At 37.6% G+C, this 16,253-nt stretch overlaps 1 protein-coding gene across 1 annotated transcript in view; it reads right to left on the bottom strand.

Moving 5' to 3' along the window:
• The window catches only part of Tex11 (testis expressed 11), a 327,793-nt gene that overhangs the window by 130,369 nt on the left and 181,171 nt on the right, over nt 1-16,253 (bottom strand). The window contains exon 16 of the mRNA XM_038317046.1: nt 1,635-1,737. Within this exon, the coding sequence (XP_038172974.1) occupies nt 1,635-1,737 (103 nt within the window). The remainder of the gene's footprint in view (nt 1-1,634; nt 1,738-16,253) is intronic.

A 16,253-nucleotide genomic window follows, 5' to 3' on the forward strand; every position in this document is an offset into this window, starting at 1 on the left:
ATAAACAACCCTAATGAAATTCATTAGGTCTTCAAAAAAAAGATGGTAGAAGGTGAACTAGTTGAGGAAAAGGAGGGGCATCAGTGGGAGATCACAAGGACAATAAAGAGTAACAGGAGGTAAATATGAATATGATTGAAATATACCATATCCATATATGAAATGTCATAATAAAACCTACTATTCTATATAATCAATATATACTGTTTAAATAGAAACATTTAAAAGTGATGGTAAAAATGGCTTAGTGGGTAAAAGTGCTTACTTCACAAGCCTGCTGACCTGAGTTCAATCCCAGAACCCATATGAAGGTGGGAGAGAACCAACTCCATGAAGGTTTTATTTAAAATCCAAATACTGTGGCATCATGTACAAACATACACATTCTCACACACATAATTTTTTAGTTTAATAGGTTTTGAAATAATTCTATTTAAAATAAAGTTAAAGGGAAAGGTTTAATAAGGAAACTTTTCACATTTCACTGATAAAAATGCTTCATGAAATTTAAAGTTCTTTTATCCCTTAATGTACTATATCAACATGCCTTTAATCCCAGTATTTGGGAGGCATAGACAGGTGGATCTCTATGAGTTCAAGGCCAGTCTGGTCTACGAAGTGAGTTCTAGGACAGCCAGGGCTACATAATGTGACCCTGTCTTGAAAAACAGTAAGAAGTGTGTGTGTTTGTGTGTGTGTGTGTGTGTGTGTAAAACAAATGTCCAGAAGTCTCTACTGAAAACAGTAACGAAAGACATGAAAACAATATTAGCTTTAATACAGAGCTAACTCTAACTAGTTTTTTTATTATTATTGAGGTATATAACACTTTTTATTATATATTATCTTTTTTCTAGAATGAATAACAGAATCTCTGGTGCACAGTAACTGTAAATAGTTTAGTGATTAGATTGGTATAGTTTCTGCTCCATCTATTTGCTTAAGCATCTCAATTTCCATTATAAATGGCAACTTGATAACAGTTCAGATTGCTTCAGAATTTGCTCAACTACCCAAGGGTAAAAAGGCTGAAAACCTTAAATGAATACATGTATATACGTAACTAATTAAAGATACATGTGTGTGTGTTGACACACCAGCTAAGAAACTATGCTTGAGTTAATGGGAGAACACAGCACTGATGGGATATGCATCATGTACATACCATTCTAACACTATCACTTTGTGAAGAATAAGTCCACTTGAAGATTAGGGGGTTTTATTATTGTTTTACAACATTAGTGAACAGAGTCAAAAGGTACCCAAAGACTTTGGTTTTTAGGTCAATTCTTAACTGATGTAAATTTTTATTAAGACTGTCCCTTTCCATAACTTTTAAAACTTTTGAGTAGGCTGGCTCAAATGGCAAAGTATAAACAAGTACAGTGATAAAAATTATCTTCAATTTTGTCCAATATTTTCCCATTTCAGATCCTCCAGATAGGTAGCTGTGTTTTTTTTTTTACTTTTTCATACCCCCCAGTTTCATTGTGCATTGTTGTATAATTTTATGCAAAAGTAATTATACCTATTCAGCACAGTTATCTTCAAAACAGTGTATCTATTTTCTTAAGGTGGATTTTTTATTCTTTGGGGATTTTCATTGTTCACATTAATAAATAGAGCATTTCTACCTCTGTCAGAGTTGCCCTCCATGACTGCAATCTTGAATATATAAAACTGAGTGAAAATGTTTGTAGGATCCTGTTGCTCAGTTTCTGTTACTGCCTTTTTAGCCTGAAAAGAAAAACATAGGGTTGATTTTATAAAAGTCCTTACCATATTTTATTAATATCATTGATAGCCACAATAGTTGAGGCGCACTCAACTAAAAAAAGAAAGGAATCTAAAAAAATTAGAGACCTATTGTCTTAGAAGGCTACGGAAATAGTTTTGCTTCTAGAACCAGAGTGAATAAGCCATGTCAAAATAACTTTTCTTCTGAAAACAACCATAAACGTTGGATAATATGTTTTAAATTTTTCTAAAAATATTAAATAAAATAATAGGACAAATGGAAAAGTAGCAAAACATATGTCAAACCAAACCTAAGGAAAAGTGAAGTCACAGAAAGGTAAGCAGAGAATTAAAACTAATTTTGGCTGGTGGGTATTTGTGAATGTAGACAAACGTTTACTGAAAATTTGACGGGTCTTGGTAAATCAGGAATTAGATATCAAGTTCCACAAGATCACATGGTTAGACTAAGTCAGAAGTAAACTTGTACCTACCCGTAGCCATTCCAGAAGACCACAAAGAAGGTTACTTTGGCACTGAGTAGAAGACAGCACAACACACAGGGGGAAATGTTCCTTGAGCTATAATTCAAGTAGACTCACTTGTTTGCAGAACTAAATTACAGAATCTGGTGGGTAGAGGGCTCAAAAGACCTACAGTGATGAATAATTGCTCCCAAACCTATTAAGGGATATTCATTTTCAGATTCAAAATATTTCATAAAAATTTTCAACAATGATGAGCTGTAAACATTAACCAAGCACCATATAAAACCAGACACCATAAAGGAATAACAGCAGAAATAACAGCTAACAGAAACAGATATTCAAGATTCAGAAACTGGAATAATAAAACTAGTGACAAAACATCTATGTTTTCAAAGTTTGAAAAAATAAAAGTTATATTAAAAATGCAAGTAGACAGATTAATAGTAGTAAGTACCTAGTGAAACAATTAGAGTGATTATTCAAGCTTGTATGCATTCTAATTAGTTATTTCTATGCTGTAACAGTTTTAACATTTTTTTACTATCAATGAATTTCATAGAAACAAAGACTAATTTTAAATATTTTTTGTTTTTTATTTTTATGTGTACGTGTGCTATGCCTACATGTATGCATGTGTACTACATGCAGGTCTGGTGCTTGAGGACCTAGAAGAGGGAAGAAGATCCCCTGGAACTGGAGTTGCAATCAGTTGTGAACTTCTATGATGTAGGTGTGTCTTCTATGTATCTGATGATTTCATTCGTTAATTAATAAAGAAACTGCTTGGCCTCATAGGTTAGAACATAGGTGGGTGGAGTAGACAGAACAGGAAGAAGGAAGTTAGGCAGATGCCTTGGGCAATCGCCATGCCTCTCCTCAGTGAGACAAATGCCATGAAGCCAGCTACCAGGTCAGACATGCTGAATCTTTCCCGGTGAGACACCACTTTGTGGTGTTATACAGATTATTCAATATGGGTTAGTCAAGATGTGAGTAAGAGGCTGAAACTAATGGGCCAGGTAGTGTTTAAATGAATATAGTTTGTGTGTTGTTATTTTGGGGCATAAGCTAGCAGGAAGCCTGGAGCTGGGCGGCAGGAACACAGCCTGCAGCTCCCACTACACTCCTATGTGGGTACTGTGAGGTAAACCTGAGGTCCTCTACAAGAACAGCCACTGTATTTTAACCACTGAGTCATCTTTCCATGTCCAAAGACTATTATAAAATGTTATCTTAAAAGTTTGAAAAAAAGGAAACTTCTTGAAGTGAAATGTATAGTAAGTAAAATGAAAATAAAACAAATATGTTGAATAGTAGGTTAGAAATAGGTGAAGATAAATTTAATTAAATGGAAGGTAAAACAGAAAAGAAGTAACAAAGAGGATGGCGTAAATCACTGGTAGAGAATTCATGCCTAGCATTAACAATGCCCTTGGTTTGGCCTCCAGCACCACAATCATAAAAATAATAAAATACTATCATAAAGAATAAGTCAGCAAGAGAGATTATAAATATGGAGGGCAGTTAAAAAAGGATTGTATACTTTCTAGGCCAGTAACTAAAGCAAGATAATAACTTTCATATGAGCGCAAGAGAAAAGATGAAATGTAAAAAAAGCAATACTGAGGACCGTCTTTCCAATAAATGGTGTTGGAATGACTAGACATGCACATGAAAAAATTAACAAACAAAGAAGCCTAGACAAAAACCATAAACTTTTCACTGGAAATTAACTAAAAATATATTATATCTTAAATGGAAAACTTAAAACTATAAAACTCAGGGCCTGGAGAGATGGCTCAGCAGTTATGAGCACAGGCTTCCAGAACCCAGGTTCAACTCCCAGAACCCACATGGCAGCTCACAGATGTCTGTAACTCCAGCTTCAGGGACTCTGATGCCAATGCATATAAAATAAAGGTAAATAAATTTTATAAAACAGGCAGAAAAAATTTAAAAAGTATAAAACTCACAGAAAAAGAAAAAGATCTAGGTGACTTTGAGTTTGGCAGTAACATTTTATGTATGAAACTAAAAGCATCTCCAAAAAAGAAAAACAAATGGCAAGCTGAACTCCATTAAAATTTAAAATTTCTGAATTTCTGATGTAGATATGATAGAGCACACCTGTATTTTCAGTACTCTGACAGAAGGTTGAAGCAGGAAAATAGCAAGGTCAAGGCTAGCGTAGGCTTTGTAAGTGACAAATTACACATTAGGAGAAAATATAAAATTGGCATAAAAAAGACAGTGGACCAATGGAATCAAATTGAAGATTCTGACATAAATTCACACACCTATGAACACCTAATTTTTGACAAAGAATCCAAAATAACACAATGGAAAAAAAGAGAGCCTCTCCAACAAATGGTGCTGGCATAACTAGATGTTGGCATGCAGAACAATATAAATAGACACATATTGCTCTGCACAAAACTCAAATCCAAGTGGATCAAAGACCTCAACATAAATCCAGATACACTGAACCTGATAGAAGAGAAAGTGGGAAATAACCTTGAACACATTAGCACAGGAGACCACTTCCTAAGTAGAAAACCAATAGCACAGACGTGGAGATCTGCAATTACTAAATGGACCTTATACAACTGAAAGATTTTTGTAAGGCATAGGACACTGTCAATAAGACAAAATCAAAGCCTACAGAATCTTCACCCGCCCCACATCTGACAGAGGGCTGGTCTCCAAAATATGTAAAGAACTCAAGAAATTAGACATCAAAAATAATCCAATTAAAAATGGAGTACAGATTTAAACAGAATTCTCAACAGAAGAATCTCAAATGGCTGAAACACACTTGAAGAATTGTTCAACATCCTTAGCCATCAGGGAAATGCAAATCAAAACAACTCTAAAATTTCATCTTACACCTGTCAGAATGGCTAAGATCAAAAACACACTGACACCTCATGCTGATGATGATGTGGACCAAGGCGAACACTCCTCCACTGTTGGTGGGAGTGCAAACTTGTAAGTCACTTTGGAAATTGGTACGGTGACTTCTCAGAAAATTGGGAATCAATTGAAGACCCAGCTATACCACTTTGGCTGGCTTTTGAAAACCCATTCCTCATACTGGGTTGCCTTGTTCAGCCTTAATATGAGGGAAGGAACTTAGTCCTATGCTTTATTGACACCCATGAGAGGCCTACCCCTTTCTGAACAGAAAGAGAGGAGAAATGAATTGGGGGCAGAAGGAAGGTAGGGAGGAAATGGGAGGAGAGAAGGAAGGCAAAACTTCAGTCAGGATGTAAAATAAATGAATAAATTTAATTAATAATAAAAAATGAAAAAATATCTGAAAAACATGTAACTGACAAAGGGCTGGTACTTCTAATATATAATGAAGTCTTTAAAATTCAACAATAAGAAAACAACTAAATTATAAATTAAACAAAACAACTGAAGAGCCACTTTATCAAGTAAGACATATATGTGGAAAATAACACACAAAATGCCTAACATAGCATCAGTGTGTACAAATTAAACACTGAAGTCCTACTACACATTTATTATAATGGCTAAAATTCAAAACTAATATTGGTAAGCTGTGGAGGTATATACTAGAACTCTCATTCATTGGTGGTAGAAGTGAAAAATAATTTAGCTACTTTCAAAGACAATTTCATAGTTTCTTTAAAACAAACACATTTTTGCCATTAAAATCCAATAGTTGGTGGTGTTCTGTGACCCTGAGCCTAAGTAGGGAGCCTTAGAACCCAACTGTCTGCCTGCCCACCAGCCACTGACGTCCTGCAACTCTGGACCTAGGTAGGCAACCCTACAGTCCATCTGTCCTCCAACATAGTCAACAGCCACCCTACCTACCACACAACCAAGGACTATGAGAAGTCCTACAACCTCAAACCCAGGAAGGGAACTTTGAGCCTGCCTACCTCATTCATCAGGGTGCCCTAGACCATATGTAAGCTGCATCCCTAACTTGTCATAGGGACCCTCAGACTGGCCTCCAACTTACCCATTGCTTTCTAAGGAATGGTGTGCTATCCTATACCCTGCCCCCAGGGAGTACCACCCATCCCTGTTGTAATCCTAGCCCTTGATAACTAAAAATCACCGTTAGAAACCAATGACCCTTCCATCGCTGTTGAATACCAGCAGGAGGATCTTCGAAAAGTACAGATGATTTGCTCCTAGGACCAGAAGTTCCTAGCTAAAGCTGGGACTGCTTTTGACACCCCATTTGCACATCAACACAGTGTTTCACCAAGATTGAACTCCAAACACATTCAGCTAGTTCACAACATGACAAATTGTAGAAACATCAAACAAAGATGCAAGCACTCACTCAACAAAAGTGAGGCCATATCAAGACTACCATCAATGATCTAACTTCAGATGCCTAAGGCTCATCAAAAAACAAGCAACGTAAATAACCAAGATAATGTGTATCTTCCAGAATTATACCCAATACCCCTATAATACTTTCCCTGAGAAAAGCAAATTAGTTGATGTAGAAGGTAATGATTTCAAAATAGTAATTACAAATGTGCTCAAGGAACTCAAAGGTGATATGCATAAATTCTGAAATAAAGACTGTGAAAGCACAAGCAAACAGTGGAAGGGAATAAAACAACTCAATTAAATTCTGAAAAGAGAATTTAATAAAAAGGGCTTTCTAAAAAGCTAAAATAAAATAAACCTTGAAATGAAAAATTCAGTCAGTAAATTAAAAAGTCAACAGAAAGTTTCACCAATGGAATAGATCAAGTGGAAAAGAGAATGCTAAGGCTTGAAGAAGAGGTAAAGAAATTGTATCACTCAAAGAAAATGTTCAATAAAATATAAAATAGAAATAGAACATTTGGGAACTCTGAAACATTATAAAAAAGCCAAACCTATGAATTATAGGTATAGAAGAAGGACAAGAAACCCAGGTCAAAGGTGCAGGAAATATTTCCAACCTAATTATAGAACAAAACTTCTCCAGCCTAAGGAAAGAGATTCCTAGAGGCATACAGAACATCAGATAGACAGGACCAGAAAAGAAATTCAAAACAAAGGAAGGATAGTAAAAGCTATAAGAAAGAACAACTCACATATAAAAGCAAGCCCATCAGAATAACAACTGACTTTTTAATGGAGACTGTGGGAGCCAGAAGGGCCTTGACTGATAGTCAACAAGTTTTAAAAGAAGGGAGATGAAAGTACAGACTATAATACTCTGTGAAATTGTTATAGTTGACGGAGAAAGAAAACCTTTTCATGATAAAAAAAATATATTTAAGGACTTTGTGAACACTAAGCCAGCTCTACAAAAGATACCCACCCATCCACCCCTGTGCCTATAGCCATCTGCACAATTAGTGATTTGTGAGCCTGCTTTCTACATGAGCTACCTTTGATAAGACACTCTTTTTTCTTCACCCATCCTTTCCTTTGCCAGTCATCTTACCTTGGTCTAATTTAAACAGATTACCCAATAGCTTTATCTTCAGCAAAGAATTCTACCAGAATTTCGAAGAAGAGCTAATATCAATATTCCTCAAATTGTTCCAAACAATAGAATCAGAAGGAACATTCTCAAACACCTTTTATGAGACTACAATTACCCTGATACCCAAACCACTCAAAGATACAATAAAAAGAATTACAAACCAATCTCCCTCATGAACATTGATGCAAAAATATTCAATAAACTATTGGCAAACCGAATCCAAGAACACATAAAAAAATCATCCACCATGATGAAGTAGGCTTCATCCCAGAGATGCAGGGATGGTTCAACAGATGAAAATTTGTCAATGTAATCCACCATTTAAACAAACTGAAAGAAAAAAAAATACATAATCATCTCATTAGATGCCCGAAAAAGCCTTTGACAAAATCCAACACCCTTTTATGATAAAGGTCTTGGAGAGATTAGGGATACAAGGAACATACCTAACCATGACAAAGGCAATATACAGCAAACCAATAGTCAATATCAAATTAAATGGAGAGAAACTCAGAGCGATTCTACTAAAATCAGGAACAAGACAAGGGAGTCCACTTATTCAATATAGTGCTCAAATTTCTAACTATAGCAATAAGACAACAAAAGGAGACCAAGGGAAAACAAATTGGAAAGGAAGAACTTTCACTATTTGTAGATGATATGATAGTATACCTAAAGTGACCCCAAGAGTTCTACCAGGGAACTCCTACAGCTGATAAACATTTTAAGTAATGTGATAGGATACAAGATTAACTAAAAAAAATCAGTGGCCCTCCTATATACAAATGATAAGCAGGCTGAGAAAGAAATCTGAGAAATGTCACACTTTACAATAGCCACAAATATTATAAAATATCTTAGGGTAACTCGAACCAACGAAGTCTAAGACCTGTATGACAAGAACTTTAACTCTTTGAAGAAAGAAATCGAAGAAGATATTAGAAAATAGAAAACTCTCCCATACTTTTAGATAGGTAGGATCAACATAATAAAAATGGCAATCCTACCAAAAGCTATTGCAAGGAACTGCTTGTTTGTCCCGGCTGCCCAGAACCGAAATAATCACACAGAAACTGTATTAATTAAATCACTGCTTGTCCCATTAGCTCTAGTTTCTTATTGGCTAACTCTTACATTTTAATTTAACCCATTTCCATTAATCTGTATATCACCACAAGGTCATGGCCTACCAGCAAAGTTTCAGCATGTCTATCTCTGGTGGCAGATCCATGGTGTCTCTCCCTCCATCTTCCTTCTCCCAGCATTCAATTCTGTCTTCCCTGCCTACATAAGTTCTGCCCTATCAACAGGCCAAGGAAGTTTCTTTATTCATTAATGGTAATCACAGCATGCAGAGGGGACTCCCACATCAAAAAGCAATCTACAGATTCAATACAATCCCCATCAAAATTCCAACACAATTCTTCATAGACCTTGAAAGAACAATACTCAACTTCATATGGAAAAACAAAACAACAAAATAACAACAACAACAAAACCAGAATGGCCAAAACAATCCTGGAACTTCCAGAGGCATCACCATCCCTGACTTCAAGCTCTACTCTAGAGTCATAGTCATAGAAATAGCTTGGTAGTGGCTAAAAACAGACACATGGACCAATGGAATTAAAATTGAAGACCTTGACATTACCCACACACCTGTGAATACCTGATTTCTGACAAAGAAGCCAAAACTATACAAAGGGAAAAGAAAGAATTTTCAACAAATGGTGCTGGAATAACTGGATGTAAACATGTAGAAGATTCCATAGATCCATTATCTATCACCATGCACAAAACACAAGTCCAAGTAGATCAAAGATCTCAACAAAAATCCAGGTATGCTGAGTCTGATTGAAGAGAAAGTAGTAGGTAGGTAGTAGGTAGCCTTGAACACACTGGCACAGGAGACCACTTCTTAAATATAACACCAGAAGCACAGCCACTGAGAGTAAAAATCAATAAATGGGACCTCCCGAAACTGAAAAGCTTCTGTTGTAAGGCAAAGGACACAGCTGATAAGACAAAATGGCAGTCTACAGAATGGGAAAAGATCTTCACTAACTTCACATCTGACTAAGGTTGATCTCCAAAATATATGAAGAACTCAAGAAACTAGATATCAAAATACCAAATAATTCAATTAAAAATGTGGTACAGATCTAGACAGAGAATTCTCAATAAAAGAACCTCAAATGAACAAAAGACATTTAAGAAATTGCTCAACATCCTTAGGGAAACGCAAATAAAAACATCTCAGAAATTCCATCTTAAACCTGTCGGAATGGCTACGAACAAAAACACCAATGATAGCTTATGCTAGAGAGGACGGAGAGTAATGGAACACTTCTCCATTGTTGGTGGGATTGCAAACTTGTACAACCACTCTGGAAATTGGTATGGCGGTTTCTCAGAAAAATTGGGAATCAATTTACCTCATGACCCAGCAATATCACTCTTGGGCATATACACAAAGGATGCTCAATCATACCATGACGACATGTGCTCAACTATGTTCACAGCAGCATTATTTGTAATAGCCAGAACCTGGAAACAACCTAGATGCCCCTCAAATGAAGAATGGATAAGGAAAATGTGACACATTTACACAATGGATTATTACTCAGCTATAAAAAAACCAATAACATGAAACTTGCTGGCAAATAGATGGAACTAGAAAAAAATTCTGAGTGAGGTAACCCAGATCCAGAAAGGCAAAGACAGCATGTACTCATTTATAACTGGATATTAGATGTAAAGCAAAGGATAACCAGACCACAATCCACAGCTCCAGAGAAGCTGGGTAACAATTAGAGGACCCTAAGAAAGACACATTTCCCCATGAGTAGGGGAAATAGATGAGATCTCCTGGGTAAACTGGGGGTGGTGGGCAGTAAATGTGAGGGAATGGGAGATGAGAACATGAGGGAATGGGATGGTTAAGTTGGGGAAGGATGGGTGGGAGAGCACCCCATTTACTAGACATATCTGGATGGAGGGAGCCATTGTGGGGCTAGGGAGAAACCTGGCACTAGGGAAATTCCCAGGAATCCACAAGGATGATCCCAGCTAAGACTCCTAGTAATAGTGGAGAGGGTGCCTAACTGGGCTTCCCCTATAGTCAGATTTGTGACTACACTAATTGTCATCATAGAACCTTCATCCAGTAACTGATGGAACCAGATGCAGAGATCCACAGCCAAGCAACAGGCTGAGCCACAGGGGAGTCTAGTTGATGGTGGGGTGGAGGGTCTTGGTTCTGCCTCAACTGACTGTGTCAGGCTTTATTGATTACCCATGGCAGCCTTAACATTTCTGAGGAGTGGATGGGGGTGGGTTAGAGGGAGGTGGGGGAAGGGAAGGAGGGAATGGAGGGAAAACTGTGGTTGGTATGTAAAATGAATAGAAAATAAAATATAAAGCTGGGCGGTGGTGGCGCACGCCTTTAATCCCAGCACTCGGGAGGCAGAGGCAGGCGGATCTCTGTGAGTTCGAGACCAGCCTGGTCTACAAGAGCTAGTTCCAGGACAGGCTCTAAAGCTGCAGAGAAACCCTGCCTCGAAAAAAACCAAAAAAAAAAAAGAAAATAAAATATAAATAATTCTTTAAAAGAAATGTGTGCATGTAATAGAATATTTTTCAGTCTCAACAGAAATTCTGCAATGTGTCATAACAGGGATAAACCCTGAAGATGTTGCATTCACCGAAATAACAGAGTCATAGATAAACAAATAATGTATGATTTCTACTTCTTTACAATACCGAAAATAGTCAAATTTATAGAATTTAAGAGTGAAATAGTGATTTCCATGGATTAGAAGAGATTGGTAGGGAGTTACAAATTAATAACTATTTAGTTATAGGCAAGCAAGATTGATGTTATCAAAATTTGTGATACTGGTTACACTGGGGTATATATTTGCCAAAATTATCTAACTATATAACAAAGTGAATATATTTCAATATTTAAATTATATTTCAATAGTTATTTTTAACAAACATAGCAATCATATGAGATCTTAGTTCTAAAATTAAAAAATCTATAGTCCTCCACAGTCTTTTTTGACCACAGTAGAATTTATTAAATTATATTATCAGAACCAGATTTGTTAAATTATCAAACTAGAATTTATTAAATTTTATTATTAAACCATGCAATAGAGAGAGATCTGATGTTTGAAAATTCTTCTGATGCAAATATCTTCAATAACATTAAGATGAAGAGACCAATCTATCTGTATTTCAATACCTTCAAGAAGAGGGCATTCATTATATCTTTTAAAACACTGAACTATAGATAAATCTAATTGTCAGATAAGGTCCTCTTGTCATGACTGGAAATTTCATTCACAGGTTTCGCCCATGGAAACAAGCACTGCATAAATGTTTTCTTACTAGTAGCCACACATACTGGAAGAACTATACCATTTATTTCCTAAGTTTCATTTTTCAAGTTTAAATTCCATACTGCCTTTTAGCTAGTCATAAAACAAGTTGCCTTTAGTGTCTTTGTTAGTCCTTGAATGTCTTCCTCTTGGCACATTAGAGCTTGTCAATATCTTTCTTCAAAATTATTCCCCAACCCAATATTATGCTTCAGATCTGCTCTAAGCAGAGCAGATCATTGAATGCTCACTTTATCCTTGTATGCATTATAGAGTCACCCTCAGTATCTGTGGAGGATTGGATCCAGTGCTCACTACTTCCTTTTGGATGCCAAAATCTGTGGATGCTCAAGTTTCTTGCTTATACATAACCTATATATAGCCTCCTGTCTATTTCAAATCATCTCCAGATTATTTAAATTACCTAATACAATGAAATACGATGTAAGCCATTACTTCACCATATTATGTAACAAATACTGACCATATAGTCTGTACAAGTCCAGTACAAATCTGATTTTTTCTAAGTGTTTTTGATCTGCACTAGGTTACATTCATAGATGGAAAATGCATGGATATACAAAAGCTGACTGATGCAATCTAACGTAAGTGAAACTTTCTTAGTATTGTTTCTTGTTTAGTTCATAGACAACAAAAAGCCCCAAGTGATGCACATGTGCTTCTGTTAAAACCCCCATTCTTCCATTCCATTCTATTACAGCTGGCTTTGGAGATTCAGCACAAGATGTTTTATTGTTTCCTGTTTGTCTCCATCATCTGAGAATGGCTTCATTATTTCAGTATATCAAGGTTCCTTCGGATCTGACTGTCTTCTAACATATCAATTGCCCTTTTTAGCTTTGTGCTATGTGCTACATTCAATGAATAGTTACAGTCCTGATCTTCATATTCTTATTCTAATTCCATATGATGTTCCACATTATTTGATACTTAATTTATACCTCTCTTTTGGTACTATATAATTATATTACACATGTAAATCTTGTCTCTGAAATAATATTTAAAACATCTATATAGTGGAGTAAAGTAAATCTACTTATTCTATAGTACCATTTAAAATCAGCATTCAATTACTTGTTGACTTGAAACCTCAAGTTAGGTGTTTAATACAGTAGAACTTCTTTGGTTGAGCCAAAATTAATCTTCACCTCATATTTCATTAAATGCTTTCATTTACACCTAAACAGCTGTATCTGAAGGGAAGGCAATAAAATCATTACAAAACCTTCAAAATCATTGAGCTAATACATTGTACAAACAGAAGCCACAGTGCCATCTAGTGAATACCACTAGATTATGTACAGTGACCACGAACTGTAATGGAAGGGTGTGGTATTTAGAGCTTTATATAGTCGGTAGAAACAATATAAAACCAGAAAATGGAAGATAAATATTCAGTAAGCAGTCTTATCTTTGTGGCTGCTTTAACTCTTACAGCCATTTTGTGGTCATAAAACATTGCCCTTTTCCTGCTCAGGTTTTCTTCCTAGTAGTTATCACTATTTAATTAGCCACAGATCAAGAGACTACTACAGTCTTTGGTAAAATCTGAAACACCCTCTGTTTTTGCAAAGTCCGCAGGTTAAGAATAGTTTTATTGCCCCAGGGTCGGGATGGTTGGGATGGAGGAAGGGTGCAGGGAAGAAGATATCTTAATTAAGGAAGCCATTTTAGGGTTAGCAAGAGACTTCACTCTAGAGGAGGTCCCAGGTATCCATGGAGATGTCCCCAGATAGTTCCTTGGGCAGCTGAGGAGAGGGAGCCTGAAATGGCCCTTTCCTATAGCCATACTGATGAATATCTTGCATATCACCATAGAAGCTTTCTTCATCTGGCGATGGAGGGAGATAGAGACAGAGACCCACATTGGAGTGCAGGACTAAGCTCCCAAGGCCCAAATGAGGAACTGAAGAAGGAAGTCAGGACAGCGAGGAGTGTGCCCACCCACTGAGACTGCAGGGCTGGTCTAATGGGAGCTCACCAAGGCCAGCTCGACATGGACTGAAAAAGCATGGGATCAAACCGGATTATCTGAACGTGTAGGACAATGAAGGCTGACTGAGAAGCCAAGAACAATGGCACTGGGTTTTGATCCTACCGCATGTACTGGCTTTTGGGGAGCCTAGTCTGTTTAGATGCTCACCTTCCTGGACCCAGATGGAGTGGGTTGGACCTTGGACTTCCCGCAGGGCAGGGAACCCTGACTGCTCCTTGGACTGGCAAGGGAGAAGGAGGGGAGTAAAGGGAGGGGGAGGGAAATGGGAGGTGGGGAGGAGGTGGAAATTTTTAATAACAAAAAAGAATAGTTTTAGCCGGGCGGTGGTGGTGGCGCACGCCTTTAATCCCAGCACTCGGGAGGCAGAGGCAGGCGGATCTCTGTGAGTTCGAGACCAGCCTGGTCTACAAGAGCTAGCTCCAAGACAGGCTCCAAAGCCACAGAGAAACCCTGTCTCGAAACCCCCCCCCCCAAAAAAAGAATAGTTCTATTGGTATTAGAATGACTGAAATGAATCAGAAGACAAATATATAATGCGACAAGAAAATCACATGAAATTAAACTTTAGTATTCCTAAATATAAAGGTTTAATTAGATCACACTATGGGTACCTGCTTACATATTAGCTATGGCAGTGTTAGGTATACGAGCAGAGCTGAGTGTGTCGCATCAGGGACCATGTGACTTGAAAAATCTTAAACCTCTGTTGTGTAGCACTTTACACAAAAACTGCTGACACCTATAACATATCATACTGGGGAAAAACGACCTCTCCAGATAAACTAACTCCTCAGGGTCAGGCTATTTATATCCTATCTATTCATTCTTATATTCTCAATATCAATACTACTTAACATGTAGCACACAGTAAATACTTTTAAATAAATAAGTACTAAAAAATAGAAATAGTTCTTTTGGATCTGAACTGGCCATCCACCCAGAGGAGTCAGACTCTGGCCTCCAGGCAGGTCTGAGGATTCCTGCGGAGGGGTGTGGGCTCCTTCAGATTGTGCTGCCAGGTTCGCTGTGTGGTATTCCATCCCGCCCTGCCCCCACCTTGGCCCTTTTGTCTGGGCTGCAACCCTGGGCTGCCTGGAATCCCTGATCCTGTGCCCTGATATTCCATCTGAACTGGTGAGTGAATGCGGACCCTGGGGCAACCTGCCCTGGAAGAGAGCACAGACCCCATACCCCCACTTCCCTCTGCAGGCTTGTGTCGGTTTCCCCCGTCCCTATGTCTCCCAAGCTTTCCCTAGTGTTCTCAGGTGTCCTGCTCCTGTTCTAAGGCCATCCACCCAGAGGAGTCAGACTCTGGCCTCCAGGCAGGTCTGAGGATTCCTGCAAGGGAGTGCGGGCTTCTTCAGATTGTGACGCAAGGAATAGGTCCTCCTCTGGCACAGGGGAGATCCAACCAGTTTCAGTCACAGCAAAGATTGGTCTAGGACACCAAACGCCTCCGGGCTCCTTTTGAAGGAAGAGATGCGCAGGCGCCAATGCAGGAGCTCCTCCAACAACATGAAAGGCAACATGACATCACCACAATCCAGACATCCCGAAACAACAAGAATTGAACACCCTACCCCAGAAGATATAGAAGAAACCGACCTTAAACAGTACTTTATGAAAATAATACAGGACCTTAAACAGGAGGTAAAAAACTGCCATAAAGAAATGGAGATGACAAACAAAAAGGTAGACGAAATAAATAAATCTCTCAAAGATACCCAAGAAAAACAAGAAAAACAAGAAAAAGCAATCAAACAGGTAAGGGAAACAGTATAAGACCTGATAAATGAAATGGAGGTATTGAAGAAAACACAATCTGAGGGACGACTGGAAATGGAAACTCTGAGTAAACGAACAGAAACTTCAGAGACAAGTATTTCCAACCGAATACAAGAGATGGAAGAAAGAATCTCGGACTCTGAAGATACTATAGAGGAAATAAACTCACAGATTAAAGAACTAAACAAATCTAACAAATTCTTAACACAAAACATTCAGGAAATCTGGGACACCATGAAAAGACCAAACCTAAGAATAATTGGGGTAGAAGAAGGAGAAGAATTATAACTCAAAGGCCCAGAAAACATATTCAACAAAATTATAGAAGAAAACTTCCCCAACCTAAAGAAGGATGTTCCTATGAA

The sequence above is a fragment of the Arvicola amphibius genome, chromosome X, assembly GCF_903992535.2.
Source record: "Arvicola amphibius chromosome X, mArvAmp1.2, whole genome shotgun sequence".
NCBI classification, from domain to species: domain Eukaryota; kingdom Metazoa; phylum Chordata; class Mammalia; order Rodentia; family Cricetidae; genus Arvicola; species Arvicola amphibius.